The sequence below is a fragment of the Scleropages formosus genome, chromosome 1, assembly GCF_900964775.1.
Source record: "Scleropages formosus chromosome 1, fSclFor1.1, whole genome shotgun sequence".
Lineage (NCBI taxonomy): Eukaryota > Metazoa > Chordata > Actinopteri > Osteoglossiformes > Osteoglossidae > Scleropages > Scleropages formosus.
The window spans coordinates 16757892-16782787 of record NC_041806.1 but is presented as its reverse complement, the minus strand read 5'-3'; the positions used below and the strand labels follow the sequence as shown (position 1 = coordinate 16782787).

General features: G+C 42.4%; 1 protein-coding gene across 1 annotated transcript; it reads right to left on the bottom strand.

Moving 5' to 3' along the window:
- Positions 1–412: 412 nt before the first annotated feature.
- Positions 413–18888, bottom strand: casq1a (calsequestrin 1a). Its single transcript, XM_018758074.2, has 11 exons — positions 18374–18888; positions 7321–7414; positions 6223–6323; positions 5831–5942; positions 5435–5508; positions 4923–5053; positions 4380–4425; positions 3829–3883; positions 2606–2706; positions 1954–2028; positions 413–1623 (listed from the first exon to the last, which is right to left on the bottom strand). The coding sequence occupies exons 1-11, from the start codon at positions 18608–18610 to the stop codon at positions 1315–1317; spliced, it is 1335 nt and encodes a 444-aa protein (XP_018613590.2). The 5' UTR covers positions 18611–18888; the 3' UTR covers positions 413–1314.
- Between the last annotated feature and the right edge of the window lie 6008 nt (positions 18889–24896).

The window sequence follows — 24896 nt, the reverse complement described above, 5'->3', positions numbered from 1 at the left end:
TATAGACGCAGATACTGTGATTACGTTGCACAGAGCACTTCGGTCTCTCATGTTCCCTGCAGAGAAACATATTGCATTGTGTGTTCTTACACTCCTACTGTGAACAAGTGTCCAAAGTGCAAGACAGTTACAGAGGAGCATCTGATGGATGTTGCTGTGGATTACCGCGAATCCTCCGTTCCAGTAAAATAATACGACGAACGGTGACAGCCATGCCTTTAGGCACAGCTCGGCGTAATAATAACACGATTCGGGTTGTTTGTTTTTGAACATTTTTTTCTCTTTCTTTCTTTTCCCAACGAGGAAACAGAAAATTCTTCAAAACATTTAAAAATTATTTTCATCTCCTTCCAAGCTGTCATTTTTAAGACTTTACAATGAGCTTGAGTTTCCTTCATTTACAAAAAATAAGTTGTTGTTTTATTTCTTTACTAGTAGAAAACATTCAGTTGATTTACAACACTTTTATTTCACAAAAAGGAAGGCTTGAGGCCCTGTTCTGAATCAAGTAAGGTCACAATAAGTTATTGGAAGATGTTGCGTTAACCTGGAAGAAACTCTGGCCCTCTTTTTCAAATAAAAGAGAAGAAGAACAGACATTTCATCCTGAACAAAAAGAACAAAAATACATTAATAGTAACACCAGTTTTTACAGACTGATTTAGATTTACCTAAACACCCCTAACCACCCCCTCCACTTCCACCAGGTTATTTATGGCACCCACATTTTCTCTGAGTGGAAATGTTGTTAAAGCAGAAAAGACAGGATTTAAATGTAACTTAATTTTTTATCATATTTTACCATTGATTGTTGAAATTTTTCTGCATGAAATTGTATGCAAATCTGCAAACTGTAGTTTTGTAAATATGTACAAAAGTACACGAAAGGTGACATTTAAATTCTTTGCCGTCAGATGTGACATTTCTTTTTTCTCTTTTAATATTCAGTTTGTTGTATGAGTCAGATGCTACAAGAACTGTAAGAGTTTTCATGTAATGAGGCAAACAAATGGGAATTTCAGCTACCGGGACTTTGACTTTTCCGAGAGACGGGAGCGCTGCACTTTTCGAGTAAGATACAGGAGATGTGTTAATAAGGAAAATGGTCCCCCCTACGACCGGACCAGAGCCCTGATGCAAGTGGTGGGATTGGGCCGGGGTGCTGAGGGGGTCTTGGAAAACAAGGAGGGCAGAACAGATGACAATTTTATCAAGACAAGTTTTGACAAAAAGAGACGAGGAATAGGTCAGCTTTGTAAGACCTGAATATTGTGATGCTTTTGTGCCAATGATGTAAAAGAAGGCCTAAAGAATTTAATCATCATCGTCATCATCATCATCATCGTCGTCGTCATCATCATCGTCATCATCATCGTCATCGTCATCGTCGTCGTCATCGTCGTCATCGTCATCGTCGTCGTCATCGTCGTCATCATCGTCGTCGTCGTCGTCGTCATCGTCGTCGTCGTCATCGTCGTCGTCATCGTCGTCATCGTCATCGTCGTCATCATCATCCTCATCAGGGTCAATATCTCCTTCTAAGACATCCTCAATCCAATCCTCCAGCTCATCTGGTGTTGGCAAATCATCTTCATCATCTATGTCCATCCAGACACTGTCGCCCTGAGCAGGAGACACAGAGAATTCGATCCCAGATTTTCTGGCCACAAACAACTTAACAAAAAACTTGGGATAAAAAGCACAACAGTTGGAATCAATGCACATTTACAAAAACAGAAAATCACTGACACATATTTGTCATTTTAATATTCTGTGTAGAGACAGAATACAAAAATAAGCCATCAGATGGACATACAGTTTAAATCCGTGTCAAACTGAAACAGTTACTTACTGAACGCAGTCACATCGGGATTGGGTCACTTCCACTCAGCATATTTAAGGTTTAACCTTTACACTCAAACTGTACTAAACTGCTACGTCCAGGCGACTTACATCATCAGTGTCCACAACGCCAAACTGAGGTGAGGACAAGTCGATGTCAAAGGTCTTCTCCCAGTATGGAACGAGCTGTAAGAGACACCGAGTGTGAGGACAAGTAGCAGGTCTGATGTTCTAAATGACATCTGTAGATTCCATGGTAACCATTTCAAGTCCTCACACTTGTTTTTCTCCTCCACCAGTTCACAATGAGCTCTTCGTTCACCTCATACCATAATGTCACTGTACTGAGGTATCTCCAACACACACACACACACACACACACACACATTTTCAGAACCGCTTGTCCCTTACGGGGTCACGGGGAACCGGAGCCTACCCGGCAACACAGGGCATAAGGCCGGAGGGGGAAGGGGACGCACCCAGGACGGGACGCCAGTCCGTCACAAGGCACCCCAAGCGGGACTCGAACCCCAGACCCACCGGAGAGCAGGACTGCGGTCCAACCCACTGCGCCACCGCACCCCGTATCTCCAACAGCGTCAAGTATTTCAAATTCTGTTCATTTATAGCTACTTGTATATGAGCTGGAGCAGTTCTCCATGACAAAATCCTCTTTCTTTCTTTCTTTCTTTCTTTCTTTCTTTCTTTCTTTCTTTCTTTCTTTCTCACCCCTGCCTCACATCAGCACGCACAAGAGTCTTACCAGGGGAAAGTCATCAGGGTCAATCCAGAGGATGCTGAGGTCGGGGTTGTCGGTGTTGTCCTTAGCGACCTCTTTCACGACTTCCAGGAATTCAAAACCATCTGAAGGAAAGTCACAAAGGACAGCTGTGACACGAGAACTTCAGCATATGGTGACATACGGAGAACGAGAGAGCGAGACGAGAGCATCAACAGCAGGCTGAAACACAGACTTACACAAGAACTTGAACCAAAACAGCAGGTGGCCATAAGGAGCCATACTGCTTTCACCAGTCAACATTAAGAAGTTGCTAACAAGAAACAAAAATATAACCATGATTATGAACCATGTCAGTCTTGTGCATTAAATATTACTTTTTCAACGTTTTTCTAGAATTTTCAAATAAGTAGTTCTTTAATCGGTAAAATTAAACCGAAACCATTAAACATTAACTCGTGTTTAGTTTTCAAGTGTAAAACTCTCAATACATGACGCTGAACAATTTTTGGAAACTCAGAATTGAAAGGAATTGTCGATTTCTTCGCATCTGCCTCCTCCCTCCCATTAAGGTCATAAATCATTTGTCTCCCTACTGGTGCAAAACACAGTTTGATTCCAAAACAACAATTTCAATATTTCAAGTGACTTGCAAACATACAACCCCAAATATAAAACACAATAACTAAAATCTGCTAAAAATAATTAAAAATAAAAAAATTTAAAAAAGAAAAACAATTTTGCTATCATTTTAAGGTGGTAAAGAAAAAGTCAGTTGCATGATAGCAGAACATTGTTGTCACCAGTCTGTCACATGACAACACCCTCCCTCACCATCACTGGTCCAGTCATACGAAGATGAACTGTAGCATATTGTCTAAAACCTACAGGAACACGGTTCTTGAGACCCCAAGTTCCCTGCCGAGGCTATATGGACACTACAGTATGTACTGTGTGGAGACTATATAGGTACAGACACTGTATATGCAAACAAACTATATACAGTATATGCATAGAGACTATGTACATATAGACACTATATATGTATAGAGACTATATGTATCTACCCAGTTTTGCAGAAACAATGAATGCCTTGCTATGGTGCTATGGATATTGAACACAGAAGAAATAAAATAATTTCATTGTAATTTTACACTGATGGAATGTGAATAATTCTGTGGTATAAGTTTAACCTGTACTCTCTCTTCCTACCTCCCCACAACCACATCTCTGTGGCATCACTGTACCTGGGTCAGATTCCTCAGCAAAAGCAATGATGTGTTCATCATCAATATCATCCTCCTAAGGGAGAAAAGTGGGACAGACAGAGAAAATATCGGGAAAAATATTTTGATACTTACAATGCGGAGAATGATTTTTTTTTAATGTGATTTACAAAACATTACAAAGAGATGGAGAGAAATGACATAGTGATGTAGGTCTTGTTATGTCTCTGTTTGTTCATACATTGACATCTTTTGGTCAGAAGTTAAAATTCCAATACAAAATTACGTTTTGATTAATTTATAATTACGTGTGTGTGATGTTCGGAAGCTACAAGTCAGGACCTTGTAAAGCTGCTTCCTATTAGACCCGAACTTTGCATACAGATGGATTGTTACATGAAGGATTTACAGTGGTAGAAAAACCAACAGATTGAAGTTTATTTCCTAGATGTTTTTTGTAATTATTGTAAAATCTGGTTTTTCAATCTATTACCTAAATTCATTAATTAAGAGAAGCTGCAATGTATGCATAAATACTTAAAGGTTTGAAAAGAGATTCAGATAACACTTACCCAGATGTTGTACATGTTGTGGGGCTCCAGTTTCCTCAGGGTTGGTCTGTATTGAAAAAGAGAAAATAATAATCATACACTATAAACCCTAGAATATGCTTGGGCCGGATGTTTGTCTTGCGCGCCTATGTGTGTCTCTGTCATCTTTATTTTTACTTATGACCTGTATCCATCCACTTGGGAATGAAGTTGAGTGTTTCATATCAAGCCAAACATTTGTATGTACCTGCTTGTGCTTAGGAGGGGGTGTGGTGGCACAGTGGGTTTGACCGGGTCCTGCTCTCCGGTGGGTCTGGGATTCGAGTCCCGCTTGGGGTGACCTGCGACAGACTGGTGTCCCATCCTGGCAGTGTCCCCTCCCCCTCCAGCCTTACGCCCTGTGTTGCCGGGTTAGGCTCCGGTTCGCCGCGACCCCGCTTGGGACAAGCGGTTTCAGACAGTGTGTGTGTGTGTGTGTGTGTGTGTGTGTGTGTGTGTGTGCTTGTGCTTGTGTTTACCCACAAATTAATTATTCATGTCTGCCCATGTCTCAGACCAGCTCACCTGTCATGATCCTCAATAAATTCAACAAGCTCTTCCTCTGAGTAGGGTTTTCCAGGGATGACAACGGGCTCGTCCATAAAGGGCTCATAGAAGTCCACTTCATTCATTTTTAGGTCCAGCTTTTTGGCAACCTTGGGGAGAAGCACAGGGGAAGTTTGTGTGTGGAAAACAGACACTCAGTGGAGATGTTCAGGACACTACTGTAGAGCCAGGGACAGAAGAATGATCAGCTGTTCTGGGTCAGGTTGGAAAGAGAAGAAGTTCCCATTGCAATGCAATCTGATGTCTGAACAAGTGGAGGACTTTGTGGAAATTCTGGTATGTATCAGTATACTTGGGGAATGTAGATCAAATCCACTATCTTGTGAGAAAAGTGTCCTGGAACTTTGAGCAATGTGTTACAGCTGTTCTTTGGGACTCTTCCTCCATGGGATCGAGTGAGTTGTGTTTGGTCTCTCCTGTAGCTGAAAGCTGGGCTGAAGAGCCCACAAAACAGATAGACCTCCAAGTACCTTAGAGTCGAAGGTGGCAAAGAACCTGATGAAGGGGTGGAACTCTTCAGCAGCATCTTCATACTCCACATATTCTGAAAAAAAAAAAGCATTGCCTTCCAGTCTGCTACGTAGAGTCCAGAGCCTATTTGTTAATGAAGGTTCACACAACCTGAAGGTTTATTTGTACATTTCACATAAATGGTAACGAGTGAAGTCTGGAATACTCCAGGCATATGTTTTATCACGTGGTGTAGAAATATTATAGGAAGTCATAGAAATTTTACAGACAACATGGAACTACTTAGTTGGAAACAAGCCAAGCAGTGATATAAAATCTTTGTCCGGGTTTATTTGTCATTGTTCCATCATCTTCTGTACGGGTTGCTGAATTTTTGCATAGCTCCTAATACGTACGATCAGATTTTTCGTTCTTGAAGTAGCCCACCAGTTTGATCTCCTCTTCGATGTTCTCGAAAGCTCTGATCTCCCTTTCATTTTCAATGAACTCCACAGGGTCCTCCAACACCTGAAGAGGGAAGAGAGGGTGACAAAAAGCTCAGGTGTGACTGAAGGAAATGGATGGCAGTAGAACAGGTTGAGAACAAATTGGTGGAGGTGCAGGGCAGGAAACGACCGTGAATCATGGAGATGTGAGCTACACGGTAAGGAGGAAACAGTTGAAGAAAATGGCTAAAATTGCGTGGAGGCTCCAGACAGCACACGGGCGACAAAGAGGGGGACATGAAGCAAGACAACGGAGACTCAGTGGCGATAAAATGGTCGCACTAACGGTCATCTCCACTCACGTCATAAATGAACTCAACCAGAGTGTCAGCGGCCAGCTCTCCATCGTACTCAATCACTTCATCCTCCGTGAAGACGTAGATGCTGTCCACCTCATCAAAATCTACAGATTTCAAGGTGAAAAGAGTGATTGAAACGTATATACAGACAGCAAAGCAAGGATTCAGAAAATGTTAAGTTTCGTGTAACTAGAAATATCTGCCAGAGGGAGCTGGGTTATTGTCATTTGGCCCTACAGTATAGCACACACACACATTGGCTGAAGCTGCTTGTCCCGAGCAGGGTCGCGGTGCAAGACCAAGGGGGAGGGGACACACCCAGGACAGGACGCCAGTCCGTTACAAGGCACCCTAAGTGGGACTCGAACCCCAGACCCACCAGAGAACAGGATCCGGTCAAACCTACTGCACGTCTGTGACCCCCCCTACAGTACAGTGTTTGGGTGTTTTCAAGAAGAAATAGCAGCCTTGTATAATACTTAATAATTGCATCCGTATCTTTCCATCTGTTGTGAAATTCGCTCTTGTTTTTGTTGGAGCTGAGCATCACTTTAGAGGAAAGTGTCTGCTACATGAATGTAAATGTAATAACCTGCCTTTATTTCAGCTCTTGCTCCGTATTTTGTCCCATTAGATGAGTTTCATCGAATGTGAATATAGAGACAGAGACCAGTCTTCAAAAACAGAACACGACTTTTCTAATTTCTGTTGATAGTATACAGTCAAAATTGGCTACCTGCTGCACCACCATGCCGTACACACTGCAGAGCACACAAAGTGGGCACTGAAGTATAAGGACACGACTGGCTTTCTGATCACTGGCAGTGTGTTCGCATCTTAATGTGATCAAGAGCATCGCCATCTGAAAAGTACAGCGATTCGCAGGATGACAAAATACTGTGTGGTAAAGTACAGTGTAGGTGTAAAAATACTTATTTTGTCTAATTTCAGGAAATTCACTGGAGTTCATTATAACTTTGTGGTCCTCAGCAACATTAAATCACAGTGTGTTTGGGTATTGCATGTTGGAAACTGCCGTTACATTAGATGCTGCAATCCTCTACATGGAATCGTGCACTTGTTGTGATGAAGGAGAGTCACCTAGTTTCTTAGCGACGATGTTGTCCTTTTTCTCATCAACGAGACCAAACCCGATGTCCTCATCGTCTAGATCTTCGAGAACCTGGGCGGCGAGCTGTGGATGGAGGGGAAACATCACTGTCATAGCAAATAAAATTAACATTTACCTTAGTAAATAATCAATCGACACTCGTATCTGGGTATCCGTCCATCTTCATAAATTGTTTTAAATAACTTAGAACGCAGTAAACCTGAACGAAAGACATCGGCTAAGTAAATAAACATGAATGTGGTGTACAGGGAAATATACAAAACAAAATACAACATATAAAATAAAATAAGGTCAAGACCAGCAGCCCAGGCTCCTAGAAATGTATTCAATATAAAAATAGTATACATGTATAAAACAAAAAGCTGTACTTTCCCCAAAGTACTTGCAAACGGCTCTAGAGATGTTTACATAACATATAGATTTTTCTTTTTTTTTTTGCATTTCGCACCATGTTTACTGTAGCATATAAAAAATGATGGTATTCCCTGCAGAGGTTTGGGTTCTTCTCAGCAAACGATCAAGTGAAACGTCTCAGTTGGGTGTGTGATCGGCATTATGTGAAGGTGTGTGTCATTACCATATTTTACTGAATACCACAGTCTGTCACTCCACCAGACTGTCTCTGGTCACTTCAGTCCCGGTACAAAAGTGGTTCTACTCTGTTATCGTTCAAGGTTGGGGTTTCTGTCTTTGCCCCCTCCTCACCAGGAGGCCTCGTGAGTTCAGCAGAAGCAACGTTAGGAAATAAAACTGTGTTTCATTTGCTGATTGTTTCTGTGATTTTTTTTTAAAATTTAAGGTAACTGTTAATATGTTCCTATGTTAATAAAGTCATTTTAGACATAAATAATTCAGTTACGGATGTAGAAAAGAAAGTGTTAAGCCGTTGAAGAAAATTTGTTCTGCATTGTACTGATTCCGCGGCAATACGAACCGAAAGCTGCCCTTCGGTGGGTTTGCGTTTACGGTGACGAGATTGCCATTTGTGTGGTAAAACACAGTAACGAAGCGACAGCGAAGAGGTAATGGGAGCTGTCGAGAGGCAGAGCAGGGCCTCCCTGTACCTACAGCTCAGCAAGAATGGGAGGGTGATACATCGGGCCTCAAGTGTTTGCCCCAGAAAACCTAGAGTCCTTCACAGAGATTGAGCTTCCAGAAGGAGGACGGACCCCCCACATGGCTACCTGTAGCTCACCCGCTATTTGCGCCAGTGCACCGGAAGAGCCTCATTTCCGCATTTTTACGCTCCTCTTCAGGAGGGTGCTTGCAGCGTGGCTGAGACCACAGACGTACGATGGATGAAAAGTACATTGTTTTTAGAGAGATCCCAACCAAGTCAATATGAATCATAAGACTAATCAGAGCCAAATTTCTGTTTAACAGCAAAACCAAAGATGAGGACCAAGTCAGACCAATAAGACATGAGGTACGTAGTGGTAAGGAAAGCTCCTATCGGGACATGATCAGGGCTGGGTGCCGGGGGCCAGGGGTCCAGGGGGCCTGCGGGCTTGGAATCAGCTTTGAAAGCATTCAGTGACCTTTACTGGCCTTCCATGGACCACAGATCAGGAACATGGGAGGGTTTCTGTCAGAGGGTCACTCCCCTCACTCCGCTCTTCAATCAGACACACTGCTGTCCCTGTGCTGTCTCCACCCAGGCTGGGGGTCTCGACCCTACAGGGTGATGTCGGTGTGGTGGGGTACATGGCTCAGGTGTGTCCCGTGCACCATAATTCTGACATATACGTAACACACAAGCATCAAGTTGAGGCCTGCTGCCAAAACTAGTGTGCAACGTCGCCTCTCCGTGTCGCATTTATTGCCTTTCAATGCTTTTTCTCAGTGACATCATTACATAACTTTTCAATGACTTGATCGCTTCAAACGCATTTTCTTTACATAGCACTTGATTTTACACCTGGGTCATAACACAGTTAAACGCCAGGTGGCCCGGGTTATAACGTCATAATTCGTAAAGCACGGAACTTTTACTGCAACCTTCAGATACACTGTGGAAATGTGAATATTGTTGGTTTAGAGCCACACGCTGCGCCTGACGTGCTTTATTCTGCAGCTCGGACGAGCCCCGCGTGCTTCTTTCTTTTAACTCATTACATTTGTGTTTGTTTGTGTGTCTGGATTCTGCCCTCTCTCTCTCTCTCTCTCTCTCTCTCTTAGTGTTGTTCCTGCTTCCATCAGTGTTTTGCAAGCCTCACTGATTCTCGGCATCTTCCTCCTTCATGTTCAGCATCCCAACCCTTTGCCCATATTTGTCAGTCTGGGGTATTTATATGAGTCCAGGGCGGCTTCCTCCAATCTTCCACCTGCCAGCTAAACAGATCTGGGGCTCAGCTAGGCCTGCGGGCTCTTGGCGCAGCGAAGCACAACTATATATGGTAGCAGAGAGAAGCCACGAGTCGACAGGAGAGGAGCCTTCTGCTGTTAGGCCGAGGGGACGGGATGCGTGTGGGGGGGGTGGCGGATTGGACACTTGATCCAAAGGCTGACACAAGTGCTTGAGTTTGGCTCCGTTCGCCCCCTGCACCGACGGGGGGGATCCTGCTGAGAAAGGAGCGGAGGTCCAGAGCTGTTCGTGTGCCGTCCTCACCGGCGCCCTGCTGGATGTGCACCTTGACACCTCGACACCTCCACTCGACTGTGAATCACACCTGAACTTTAACAGAAACCCTCACAGGCCTCAGCACCGTTAGGAGGAGTGTTGGGGGGGGGGGAGGTTTGCGTCTCTGTCAAGCAGCTATTTCCTCTAGCGAATCTGCTGGAAGACCTGGGAATGTGGTAATTGGTCTCACACTCTTCAGCAGATCATTATGGGCAATGAGATCTGCTGTTTCAGAGCCGCTGGAATAAGTGATTTAATAATCTATTATGAAAAAGTGAATTTCGGTCGTCCTTGGGTTTTGGGTTTTAGTTGAAAGCGTATTATATTAAAAATAAAAACTGTGTGACATAATCCATTGTATAAACATACATACAAATGAATGCACACCTTATACAAACTCTTAACCATTAAATGACCCCTTTGTGTTGCTTATTTAGTCCCCCCCCTCGTTTTGACATTTCCTATGGTTGTTGTGTAGCCCTTTTCTTTAGGTCACCAGAATAATAATGTAATTACCACGTCAAGTGCTTCTCAGGACCCTGACAATGACTCTTTGTTTTTATTTATCCCGGGCAATAATTTCACCATCCTGCTCTTGTTGATTTTAAAAACCCAGGGTGACGATGATGATGTTTATCTCAAGTGGAATTATTATTCTTATGCGTTCAGGAGATGGGTGCAGGCAACAAATGGTGGTTTCGAACAAAATAAGCTCCGTTTCAGTAATCGTGTCTATTTCTAAGGTTCTTTGTTGTCGATGAAATGCAGTTTACTCAGATTTTACATCTCTTTGAAGAAAAGAATTTGTCAAACGAGCAACCGTGAATGTAAATGTATTACAGCACGGTTAAGAAAATGAGGTAGAACAATTCTTAATGTGGTTTTGCTCATTGTAGATTATATGGCATAAACAATTTCCGAGATGTCAATTTAGCCATGCGATAAACTGGGGGGGGGGGGGCACACGGACCACCCCACTTTGCAGCCTTCACAATTTTTCAATTGGGTGTTGTGTTTTAAGAATTCACATTAAATTATGTGATGACATATAGTTGATTTCCGAATTACGCCTCAATGAACGATACGAATTCCTTCTCTGATTCTGTTTCTTTTTTGCACAGAAATAATGGAAAAATACGATTGTGTCAGTTTTAAAACAGAGAAGAGGTTAGACTGCCTATGAACAGCCAACTGGTGGACGGATCAGTCGCTCTGAAAGAGGACTTAGCAATGATGCTTTAACATGAGCTTCACTCGCTGCCCCAGTCATCAGTTAACTGCTGACGGCAGGTCTACATTGCGCGCGTTAAACACGAAGGTCACGCGGTGTACGTGATACAAAGAGCTGGCAGTTACATTCAAAACCCTTTTTTTTGGTCTTTTGTTTGGAAAAGTGCTAGATGTTCATGGCAACGGTGATGCCAGCATCCGGCAGTTCACCTTTCTCACTGAACTCTGTGGACCACCTGCTTGTTCCGTCTGACCGCAGGAAATGAGGATGTTCTGTATCAGCATTTCTCAACATTAAAAGATGCAGAGTCTCATATATACTAACCTTACATATTATAATGTCATATATTTTTGCTGTTTTTTTTTTTACTGGAGTTATTAGGGTATGTCTCAGAAGGCTGTCACTGCAAGGTCACCGTGCAGCTCCATCCGTGGTCTTACTGACCGTCCTCCTTGCTGAGGCAGCAGTTATGAGGTAAATGTTCAGTAATTACTCTCTGGGTCTGTTTCCACATGCTTTTTCAGATATGAGCACTTTACTTTACCCATTATGCACTACTAAGGTTGACTTAACAAGTTTGTGTTCTGTCAGGCCTAACATGTAACTTCTCCTGTAACGTGTATGATGCATGCTATTTTGCATAAAAGCATCATCTACATAGGTATTTAAAATATGAGAAGAGGAGGATGCTACAGAAACGCAAACATGTACCGGACTTTAAAGTCTGAACTATTGCTGCCAGAGAGCTCTTCTGAGTTGTGGAGGCTCTAGTTTTCCCTAAGAACTTGAGATCCAACATTTCATCATTTTCCACTGGTTTGTTCTCTTCAGCTGTACTCCTTGAGCGTGTAATGAATCATTCGATGAATTGTTCCGTACTCACTACGTCACTCCTCTCATCACATTTCACGTCCAACTTCACTGGCTTTAGTGAATTCACAATTTTGTGAGAACTTGTTGAATATATGCTCCTTTGAAGACCTTCTGGAACTAAGCCTGAGAACAGACGCCTGGGTAAGATTCCAGTGAACTGCAGTGCTGCATTTCCCCCAGAAGAGGACGTGCTCCATGCGAAGCTCAGCATGGGAGGGACGGACGCGGCGGGGGAGGGTGAGGCGGGGGGAGAGCGAGTGGACAAGCCCCAGAGCGTCTATAAGGGCAGAAAGAGGATCTCTGCTGAACAAGCGGAGAACAGCAGCGTCTGGGAGCAGCCAAACGAGGAGGGCTGGTAGCAGCACTGGTTAAATTTAGCCCCAAACATACATTGACCCAAGACTATTTTGGCAAGGTGGCCTTAATGATCCATGTCTTTGAGATACGCTGACAGGTACAGTACAGTACACATCTTACTGCATGCTCAGCCCCTAAGAGTGTGCTCAGCCAGAAGCTGTAAACCCGGCCCACCAACAGCCGTCCCCTGGCCATAAGTTCATGGACCTGAAGAAAGAAGGTTGGGTTGCTGCCATGCATGTTTGGGACTGGGTTGGTAGTCGTATTGATGATCCAACCTAGATTGTCCTATGATTATGTGCAGCAAATACCAGATACGCATGACAGATCCATACAAAAGCAAATATATTAGTAAAGGTGTGAATAGATATGTAGCACAAAGTGCAATCATTCAGCATAGTCATACAAACATGTCTTTGACTTGACTAATTGTGTTTATGTGTTAAGATCTGCTTTTGGCTTTGTTTGACCCCTGCAAACTCAGGTACAATGTTAAATATTACTGTGCCCTATCTGAATCCTGGAGACACAATGACATCGCTGTTCAAATTCCAGTGTGTATAAATTCCCTTAAATCCACCAACAGCGGCACTTTCTTTAATTTCAGACAGTCATCAACCTCACTGCTACTGCTATTTGTTATTACCACTGAAGATGCATTTTCAATAAAATGTTATGAAAAAATTACACAGACGTATTGACATACATATGATTTTCGTAACCTTTTTAAAGTTTTCATCTTTTTATTTATATGTAGTCAACTTGGGTATGGCACCCCCCACCAGACAGCAATCTTGCAACATGAAATTGGTTATGGTTACTTGAGTTGATATATTCTTCAATATTTTGAACTGACATACTGTGTTTTCTTTTGGTAATTTGGAAAAGAATAGAAAAAGATCCTAAAGGGAACACATGGATCAGTTTAATCTTCAGTTCCAGCACAACTGTATTCAAAAAGAATAACAAAGTGTGAATGTAAATGATGTAGCAGCACATCTCCTTACTTATTCCACATTGGACCTGTTACGGAGCGATCCATGGAATGGGCCTTTATCACAGCTGCAGCTGAAATGAGCCCATGTAAGGGCAATATCTAAACTCAGGTTTAGGGAAAACAGTTATTTATGAAGCATTTGGACCTGTGGTAATTATATCACATTTTTCTGCCTATAAGACTCTTCCATAGCAACTTGCCACTTTTTCTACCATTAAATCAGCATTGTTGTCCTTAACATGCTCTCAGTTTGGTGTCTCTATAGTTCTTTTATTGTGTTTGTTCATAATGACCTTTGAATGGACCCTCTTTCTAGATCAGTGTATATACCACCATGCACGGAAAAAAAGTGAAAAAAGTAAAAAAGTACATGAACTCGTTGATTATATGTATTTAGATAGGCTGCACTGATAATTTTTTACAGTTGAATGTATGTAATATATTTTCAAGTCCATTCAGAGAAACTCAGCAACATCTAACACAGATTACATAAATATCACAATCAGTTTTATGGGATATTTGTTCTTAATTGTGTGATGAAGCTGTCTATTCATTCATCCAGGAAACACTGCTCTCTTTTACATGTGAAAGGGCCTTACCACATACTTGGCAGTGTAGTGGCTAAAGCTGCTGCCTTTAGGTCTAAAGGTGATGGGTTCAAATCCTGTCTTCAGCTATAGTACCCTTGACCAAGGTGCTTACCCTAACCTATGCTACCAAAATTACACAGCTGTATAAGGGTTGAATAACTCATTAGCTTGACACTCTAAGTCACTTCTGAGGAAAACCAGAGCTCAATGAATAACTATAATCCCATTGTCTCCTTATATTGATTTGTTTTGGTCCGGATTGTTGTATTGGACTAAAAATTGATAGTTTTTTGTCTTCTTGGCTTCATAATTGACCCTCTGGGATAAATAAAGCGTATTGAGTTTAATGAAATTGGATGGAACTGAATACATAAATTTTCATTAACAACTTTTCCTGTGACCAGTTCTTGGAAGGACAGGGTGTTAACGGATGTGTAAATGTTTTTGTGAATAGGAGGTGTGCTTCTGACTTGTACAATCCTTCAGAAGTTCTTATTTGTGTTTACCCTTTTGTCATCAGTTCATTAGATAATGTAAATTTCCTTCCTGAAAAACTGTCAGGGCACAACAGACAGAGTTGTATTTATCTAATCCCTATATGTTGTATTGATGGCAGTCGTCTGTGTGTTTTTGAGGTGCAGTGTAGTGGTAAATGCTATTTTCATGTCACATTGTACACTTCAGAGTCCATTCTCTGGACTTTCTTGACATTCTTGTTTGAGCACACTATAGATACATGCCTAACCCTAATCTTACCCATACCCTTTACCCTAACACCAGGGCACCATGGGTAAATCCACGATGAATACAATACTAGTACTACAGACCTTATAAGTGGCTCAAATCATCGTTATCCTCTTTTCAGTGATGCGATCTGTGCTTCTCCACTGTATCTTCTGCCACCTCCTCAAAGGGACATATATGGATCAGAAATGTGCTGCACGACAACAGTGAGGCAGCAGGTGGGGTAGTGGTTAGAGTTGCCACCTTAAACGGCCCAGCTCTGAATCTTGTTAATTCAGTCATTAATTACCCATCTGCATAAATGGGCAAATAACTGTAAGTAGCATGACATTCTAAGATGCTCTATAAGAGAAGTGTGATAAATGTGCAGCCATGCTGACTAGGAGATGGGTACAAAAATAGTTTTATATTTATCTTTAGAAAAGGGCATATATTAAAAGGCAACCAAAACTCGTGCTACGTATTTAGTTTAATATCTGCTGTAATTCAGTTTCACTGTGCTCTGTGTAATTTTAGCTTCATATTATTTCCATCACTTAATGTGTGACTAAATTTCTGTGGACAATGACTACTGCTCCTGGAGTAAACAACACACAGTTACATAGTGAGCCTTTGGCCAAACGACAATTGTGATATTAGGCCCTTCTGTTCTGCAAAAGCCTTGATGTACGTCTGAGGTGACTGATGGTGACCACTGAGATCTCTTCGCCTTACTCATCACTGATGATGTGATATGATGTCTCGTGAAAGGCTCTGCAGAATGAATCCCTGACAGCGCACACGAAAGGTGTCCCGTGTCTCTGGACACACACTGCCAGCTTAGCCACTGGGAATGATTTTGCACTGCTCACCGATTTGTCACCTCCAGTGAATGGGACCGTGAACTGACAGGACCTGGTCCAGTGGCGCTCTGGGGTCTCTATTTCAAGACCCTACTTTAAAAAAAGAATTTCCCTCTTATCAGCTCAAAATCCGTTTGGAGAAAGTGCCCATCTATGTCCATGCAGGTCGGCGCCGCTTGAAATAGACGTTTTGGATTACACATTCAACGGATATGAGGGTAGCCAGCCTGTGGTATAAATGATTGATCCCTCCCGATCTCTCATTTCTCTGCAAGTACTGCGTGGGTATTTATGTTACGCTTCCGTCAGCTGGAACCAGAGCATCAGCAGCCTCACAGGTACCTCAGGTGTGACCGAAAGGAGCACCATGCTGTAGTGTGTCACAGAAACCCCGAGCTGCATGACGTGAAATCACATGGATTTGGGGTTGGAGAACCTGTAATTCCATGGTGTTAATAAACATCAGAAATGAACGTCTTAGTATAAAATCAGTAGTAATCCAGAAATACCACGGTACTTTTAGGTGTTCAGCAAGCAACAACGAAAACGGTGAAACGTAAATGATCTGAACATCTTCTGGTCAGTCCAGAGCAGTCCCACATGTATTCAGGGAGCAAATATAGAATACAGGTGGCATCAGGATAGACAACGCTCTCTGTCAACACGTGCCCCCATAAGTGCGTGCTGAATCGTCCATTCGCTCTTCAAACTTTCCCTAGTCGTGCACAAAAGCACAATAACTAGTAGAAAGCAATTCACAGCACCCACACGAGAAGAACACACTGAAGGATTTGGGAACTCGGACATACATTACACACTTGCTACGGCACCCAGGGAACTTATCACTCACACACTGAAACACTTTCATGACATTGTCAAGGGAAAAATGTGCCAGTGTGTCAATGCAGCATGACACTAAACTTCTGCATATCTAAATGTGTCTGTCTGTGTGAGCTTGTGTGTTTGCATGTGTGTCAGTCAGATGCTTGCAGTGGTCTGAGAGTAAAACTCAGCACATTTTAAGGTTCTGGATGTTGTGATGTGAGCAGTGGGAGTGGCGTAGGAACCCAATCCCAGGCAGACCGCTTTGAGGTCCTAGAAATAGACATCAGCATCAAGCCCGGCTTTCACTCCACAGGCAGAGAAGAGGGAGCAGACCCACCTCCACCACTGCTGAAAACGCTTCTCCAACACTTTTACAGGGCCTAGCAACTATAGGAACACAAACTGACACTTACTGTTCAAAAGTTAAAGTAATTTACTGTGGTAAAAACACACCTCTATCACTTCACACTAAATAATACAGTTCTCTGCAGTAAGAAAAAGTGAACTATTAATTCTTTTTTGCAAAGAGACTTGCAGTGATTGATTTCTTTAACCATGCAAGGAATTTTTAAGTGTAGAGATTTAGGGTAAACATCTTTCAACAAGGGTACAATAGCAAGAGCTGAGATTCAAACCTGGGCCCTTTAGACACAAGGCAAGAGCTCAAACTACCATGCCACTTTCAAATTCCTGCTCATGCCTGCAAGTAGACTTGTACTATTATCAGGATTTGTGTGCTGCTTGAGCACTTCAGGAACAGGAGACATGTCTACCGCACTCCATGGCTTCATGCTGTCTCTGCGTCATCTAAGCCGTTACCATTTGTGATGTCTCGGCATTCTGCTGGTCATGCACTCATTTCAGCACTTACAAGTCCTTCATCAGCATAACTCATTGGCCTTTTAAAAAGCATCCGGGACAGGAAAAAAGTGCACCTTAACATTATCCCATAGAGACTTCTATCTACCAACTACCAGTGAAGTGCTCTCCTACAAGTAACTCAGACAGCATAAATCCAACCAACAGTGTATGTCATATACTTTTCAAAAACTCCCAGTATAGCAATATGTGGTATAAACTTTAAAGGTCAACATAAACATGATGCATTGATGAGTGCCGAAGACCGGAAAACACTAACACTGACAGTCTTTGGCAGCTGCTGCTAACGTAAAGTTCACACAAGGCATCTCCCAACAACACCACCAATGCTTGCCACGCATTTTCAAGATCATTTAGTGTTCCATCAAACTCAGAACAAAAAATGAAACACCAGCGAGAGTTATATGGAGCAGCAAGTGTAGCCACTGCTGAAAAAATGCATAAAAAATTAAGTTTCATTGACCCGTTACACAAACCTTCCCAAAGCAGTGGTTCCAGACCTGCCTCTTTCCTCAAGGCTGCTCTGACATGTCTAGTTTACCTCTGTACATGCTCACCTTACTTTTTATTTTTTAAACATTGTTCATTGGTCACACAGGATGGAAAAGCTCACTGAATGGCACATTGTTCAGAAGATGAACTTTAGCCAACATCTGCAGCTGAGGGAAAAAAAGCTGATCTTAGTTATGTTCTGAAGGGCACTTTGACCATGACTGTGAGTATGGTACTTGTACTTGTCCTCAAACTTCTAAATCCAGGGGGCCCTGTCTAACCTCCAGCATGTCCAACAGGTGATCTGAATGGCAGTAGCATGGTACACTCCACCTTTTTGGGCTCTTACATTGCATAATAAATGTAATTCTGTTCCAGATGTACAAACCTCCCTAAAATGACTCTTTAGATCAAGATCTGTGACTTTGAACCTATGACTCTGAACTAAACACCATCTAAGCATGTTTGTTTCCTGTTGCCATTAGTCTAGCTTTTCTCCTCCAGCACCATGCGGAGCACCTACATTCCCACAAGCATCAGAATCCCTCACGAAATTTGGAGCCATGACTGACCTCGAGGGCCAGCTCCTCCATCTCAAACTGTCTCTGGGCGGCGCGGTTGTCTCCAACATGCTCGTGGTAGTAGACGACCATCACATCGTACTTCTTCATGATGGACTTGAAGTTCTTGACGTTGAGGTCATGCACGCGATCCTTGCCATCATATTCAGGGAAGTCCAGGCCCTTCTCTCCCAAAGACAGCCCTCCAAAGGAGAGCAGGACCCCCAGTAGCACCCAATACAATTTCATGTTTCCCTGGTTACTAAAAACTGTTTCTGTTCCACTCAAAATATTAAAAAAAGAAACAGAAACAAGTTGCAGTTAAGATCCCCACCACCCAGAAAACAGAAAGAGCAACCCCCGAGACCCTCTATTTAAAAAAAAAACACACACCCAGGGATGAGCCAATGATAAGTGGGAAGAGAGAGAGAGAGACAGGGACTGAATTTATTGGATGACCTGGGTGTGAGGGAACGATGGGAGGAAGGCTGAGCTGTCTTCAGGGCAAGGGGGCTGTTGGAAAAGTGGGAGAGAACTTTGATGGGGGGCCGGTAAAAAAAGTGGGCGGGGATGAGGGGAGGATCTTCAAGAGTTGGCACCTCTTTCAAACCACACGGAAAAAAGCTGGACATACGAGACAGACAAATCATGAAAGAGGGACAGAGACAGACGGACAGACATATAGATGAAGCATTTAAGTGAGTTGAGCAGCACTCTGTGAGTGAAAGAGAGGGAGGGATGGGGGAAAGGAATAGGTTTCAGATAGATGGATTGGGAGAATGTGTGGGCATCAGGGAGAGATCCAGGATTCCTTTCCCATATTAAGTTTTGTAGGGCTCTGATCTTGGCTAAAAATAAAAGTAGAGAAGTAGGGTGGCGAGGGAGATGGGGGTATCCAGTTTGCTACCCTTGGCATCCACAGTGGCAGAAGGTTGCCCTGGTTCATGTAGGGATAGGACGAAAAATGGCGATGCTGTGTCGGTGTTTCCGCACGCCTTGTCCGTGTGTTCATGCCTCTCAACTGTAACGGGTCATTTGGGTGGAATGTCTTTATACATCCAACATACCAAATGTCAACAAGCAAGCACCTGACAGCGATCACATACACATTACAAACAATTCTCTTAGAAAATGTCCGATGAAACAAGAGAATGGTGTTTATAGGGTTATGTGGGGTTAGGATATCTATGGCATTGGGGGTGTGGGGGAGGTGTGTAAAAATGGTGTCGCAGCAATAATCAACACATCCTCCTCAGAACCTCAGGTGCATGTGACAGGATGTGGAACTCCTCGAAAGCTAAAACTCAGAGGTCCAATTGGATAAACAGGTTTTAAAAGCCACGACTCAGCAGCTTAGAAGAACTTGACGATCTATAGAACACATCTCAGAAGGAACATCATTCAGCTCTTAAATATTTCATCTGGATCAGGGCAGATCCTAATAGCACTGGTCAGTTTAAGGTGGGATAGTAAATCTTAGAAGCTTGTTGAGGTGTTCACAAAGCAGTGAAGACACTGGATCTTTGTCTGACTGGTTAAAGGTTCAAGTCCCAAAAGAGGAATAGTGGTTGTTGACGGGTTCACATTGCAGTTCATGACTGATAAGGGTTTATACCAGTAAACTGTGATTGTACCATGGCTCGAAGCCCAACGTCCAAAGATGCTCATGAATTTCAGGTGATGTTCATCATGGTAATGAGTCTTGAGCATTTATTGATAATGACTGAGTTCTGATGGCAATCCCAAGAGCTTTTAAAAATACTTGATCAATTAACAAAATCTGATGTCACTAGCTGTTACTTCACACAGTGTGACCCTCTGGGACCAGGACTGGGGAGCCCATAAGATTGTTTGACTGTCTCATGTCAATGCTTTCCTTTGGTCCCAACAAGACACAAGTGGCTGGTAAAAACCAAGTATTGTTTATTAGCTTTAATAAAGACACATTGTGTTTACTGACACCTTGAAACAGTACCACCACACACAAGTGTATATATGTATATATATATAGAAACAAGATGCGTATATATGCATATAAGGCTATATTTGTATGTGTGTGCAGGTATGGCGAGAGTTTGTCAGATATTAATTTAGGAATTGAAATGGGAGAGTTGAGTTATTAATAAATGTCTGAAACCAAATCCCAAAAGCCCCCACCCACCCCTCCCCTCTCCCATCTCATATGTTGGCGTTTACAGTTAATACCTATTTAGTCACCAGAGAGGAGACTTTAGGAGAGGGAGGGTATTGATGAAGCAGGAGAGGACTAGCTTATTATGCAAGGAGGCAGCCAGGGTTAAGGCGGCAGCCGATATCCAGTGTCATTGTTGGTGACAAAATTAAAGCTGTTTTCATAACCCCAGGCCTGGTATACCTCCTGTCAGTTTTTTATAAAAGCTATATGACTCTGCCTGTAAATGTGGATTGCTGGACATTATGCAATTTCCTAATTCTGGAGCGACACTGTGGAATTTATTTTGTGCTTAATGATAAAAAAGAGCCTTTTCAGTCTAGAATAAATGATCATGTAACATTAAGAATCATTAAGATATATGATAAGATAGATAGTACTATTATTTATGTCTAATGATTTTTAGGCTTAACACTCAGTGAATCCAACTTCATTTCCATGTGCCAGATCCTAAGTGTATTTTGAGGCAGCCAGATGCGATCACCTGGCTCACATGGTTGTGTCGGGCAGCACGATGGCCCAGTGAGTATTGCTGCAGTCTCACAGTACCTGGGTGGTGGGAGAGGACATGGGTTTGATCCCTGCTTAGTCTGTGTGGAGTTTGCATGTTCTCCCTGTGTCTTTGTAGGTTTCCTCCTGTGGTCCAAAGACATGCTGTTCAGGTTCACCCCTAGTGTGTGAGTGACAAAGAGAGTGTGTGTGTTCCACTGATGTATGGATGAGTGACCCATTGTAAGTAGTGTATCTAGCAGTGTAAGTTACCTTGGTGAATAAGGTGTGTGAGTTGATAACACTACACAGAGTTCATTGGAAGTTGCTTTGGAGAAAAGCGTCTGTTAAATAGATAAATGTAAATGTGTTAATGCATCATGCTACATCTCGCTATGATGGAAGGTCTTGGGAAGTCCAGTCCATTGTGTGGTTCAGGTGGCTGTGAGTCACATGATAAGTCCTTCAGAACTCTGTGCATGCAACTTCCATGCACTTTTCCAGGCAGCAGCACCAACCACTGGAAATATTTGTCACTGCAGCTTCCTGTTGCACTGATGTAACACAGTCGTTCTCAGCAGCACATCTTAATGAGGACAGATGATAAACTGCCACCCCCGAGAAGTCATAGTACCATTGAAAGATTCCTGCTCTGTTGCTTATCGGAAAGTTCAAAGTTTGGTAACAAGCTTGGAACAACATAGTAATTAAATAGCAAGGCTTTAAAACAGTATATATGTGATTTATATGTTCCTTAACTGGTGATTGTGATAGGCTGAGATTTTCAATGAAGCAGAGTGGAAGTAGGTGTCATGTCCTCTGGACGGGATACACACCAGGATGGCAACCCCCTCCCAAGCCTGTTCCCAATCACCATCATCAGGGACAGGATAAAGGACAGGATATCAGAACAGCATAGGTGGGCTCTGGGTAATCTCAAATAAGTCAACACTTGACATACCCAAGGAAGAGTCTTGAACTTCAGAATTCAGTCTAGTACCACCATCCTGACCCCTAAGCATGGCAGTGGAAGCATCATGCTGTGGGTTTTTTTTTTTGACAGGAGGAAAACTTGTTGTCTTAAGGGTCAAGATAACTCAAAGGCAAATTCTACTTCAGCTGTCAGCTTAGTGTTGTGTAAGACAGTGTTTTCCGGAAGATCATGTACTCGAAGCAGATGGCAAAAACTGCAACTAAATGATATAAAAACAAAGTCAGTGTTCTGCAATGGCCAGGCCAAAGCACAGACGTGGACCGCATTGAAAATTTGGTACGGCATTGCTGTCCAATGATGTTTTTTTATCTAACTTGCCAGATTTTGAGAATTTTGCATGAAGGAATGGGCAAACATTCAAAAAGCAGGCTTTGCTTGCCAAGCCCTTAATCATCCTACTCACTGTATCTCCAGGTACGCTTGCCCATCTGTTTGGTGTTCTTTCCAAGCCAAGTTTCAAATGCTGTCACTTGCAAGTGGCTGCCAACACTGGGCTGCCTGTTGACACTTCTCCATGTTTTTGATCCACCTACCTAGGCTCTGTCTACTCAAGCTGGTCCCCCACTTTGTCCCTTCTTTTGTACCACATTCCCCAGTTTTCCATTTGCTGCTCACCCTGTCCTAACACCCGGTTCCAGTTCCAGTTTCAGTGTGTGACCATCTCCATCACATCCTCCAGCACATTTTCATGGTAGAAAAGGTTCTGCAACTTTTGTTAACACCTTAGCAGCCATAGCCCTGAGAGTCTCTCAACTACCAAAAGCCTGTGGACATATGGAACTCAAACCTGCCAAAAAACATACTTTTATTCATCCATCTTCTTCCAGAATATTTTTCAGTACTTTGTTCATTCAGGATGGCTGGTGAAGACTCAATGGTGACATGTTTTTCACTACAAAGTACTCAGTCTTTTCCACTTCCAGCTTGCTGAAGTACAGTTCTTACGTGGCAGCTCATTGTGGAGGGGGAGTCTCATCTCTTCATTCCCTCTTTGACTGAGCTTTGCTACTTGACACCTCCTGGTTCATTGAAGCACTGTCTCATGCTTTGTGACGGAGTCACTTGCAGTTTACAAAAACGTCTATTGCAAAGATTTTGTTGACTTGGGAACTTGGTGGTACTGTTGACAAAGTAACACCCCCACTTTTTACTCTTCTTGAACAAGAGGACTGGAAGAAGTTTGTGGAAATACAGTATGTTTTGTTTCTTGTGGAAATAAATGTCCTTATCCTTTATTGAAGACCTTTTTAAGGTATGTCCTTGTCTTGTGAACCTGACCACTTTGTTACCCATCTGTGGTTTCAGGTTCTGTTTCCTGCCCAGGTGCACAACATAGCAATGATATTTGAATAGTCTTTTCAACAATATCCACTTTCACCCTGAAACTATCACCCCTAAAAGCTTCTGAACTAGTGTTGCATCACTTGCATTTATAATATTCTGTAACCTACCCTGCCTACCTGAGGTGAAAATAACTAATTTCACAGCAGTGCCATTTTCAGCACTAGGAGTTTGAACGGAAGAGAAACTCGGTCCCTTGCTCTGTAAGGCCCTACAGCTATTGTGACAGACAAGATTCTGTTACTTTTTGTCTCGCTGTCACTTGATTAAGAAACCCACACACGTACATACACAAACACTAAATAAAAGGTTCCCTATATTATGGAATAAGGCTTCCATTGAGGATGACACTGTGAACGTCTGAGAAACTGAATGAGAGCTTCATCAGCAGAGAGATAAATGCCAGACAGAAACAGCGCTGTATATAATGCAGGAACTGTAAAATTTGCGTTTTCCTGTTTGGCTTTTGTAATCTGTAGGGGAAGCCTCAAAATGAGCAATGTTTTTTGTTTTAATTATTTAATTATTATTTGTAACAACTTGTTATTGCTAGAAAAGGGGATATTTATCTGTTCAAAGATGTGCAGTCTTCTGAAGAAGGATGCTTACACTTCAGTTAGACAAATTACGGAAATTGCGTAATACCGAGTGCTTGATATTCTATTCATAAATACAAATTTGGAAGAGCAGTACAGTACACACACTTGTTTCTGTAACATGTCTGTGTGATAAAAGTGTATTTGTTTCTGAATGTAATATTCAATGATGGGTTTGATGTGCAAATACTGTTTAGTTTGCAGTGTAGCAGTGGTTGAGTGGACTGTCAGACACACAGCTCAGTCCACCCTGATGAATGTTTTTAATTTGGCTATTCAGCGCAAAGAGAACATTCAACATGTAAACAGGCTTCACGGCTGCCTGATTATCAGACCTCAGCTAATGCGTTGAAGGCAAAACTTTTTTAACATTTTAGTGGCAAAAAATGTTTTGCCAAAACTCTTCAGCAGCATGAGCTGTGCATGTGTGTGTTTTTGAGATGCTCAATATGAAAGAGAGTGTGAGGACTTGGTTTATAGCTCCTACTGAATAATCTCCAGACATGGTCTTTAGTAATAACTAGCTAGTGGAATCATCAAAGGAAATGATGCTTAATGAGATCATAACTAAAAACAAAACCTAATAAGGTATTTGCAATAAGCAAAAGACTCCTTCACTGGGGAAATAAAATTAATGTGTCTAAATACCATTTTACCAATCAGTTATTCATCAGGCAGTGAGCTCTTATACTGTCTTGGTCATGGGAAATAGCATCATTGCCTGTATGTGAAATAGACAAATTAAAAGTAGAAATTAAAAGAGGTTGCAAAACATTTGCACACTTGAACCCCATCTCCTGCTCTACCACCCTAAGTTTAGAGAGGTACTTACCCTGAATTACTCCAGTAAATACTACAGAGCTGTGTAAATAACTGGAAATACAAAGCTGAACACTGTGACTTTGAAGAAAAGAATCAGACGGA

Excerpts from the sequence above, each read along its gene's own strand:
- casq1a (XM_018758074.2), bottom strand. The coding sequence starts at position 18,610 with ATGAAATTGTATTGGGTGCTACTGGGGGTCCTGCTCTCCTTTGGAGGG. Across the intron at positions 5,943-6,222 it reads TGGTTGAGTTCATTTATGAC|GTGTTGGAGGACCCTGTGGA; the intron begins GTGAGTGGAGAT and ends TTCCCTCTTCAG. Across the intron at positions 3,884-4,379 it reads ACAACATGTACAACATCTGG|GAGGATGATATTGATGATGA; the intron begins GTAAGTGTTATC and ends TTTCTCCCTTAG.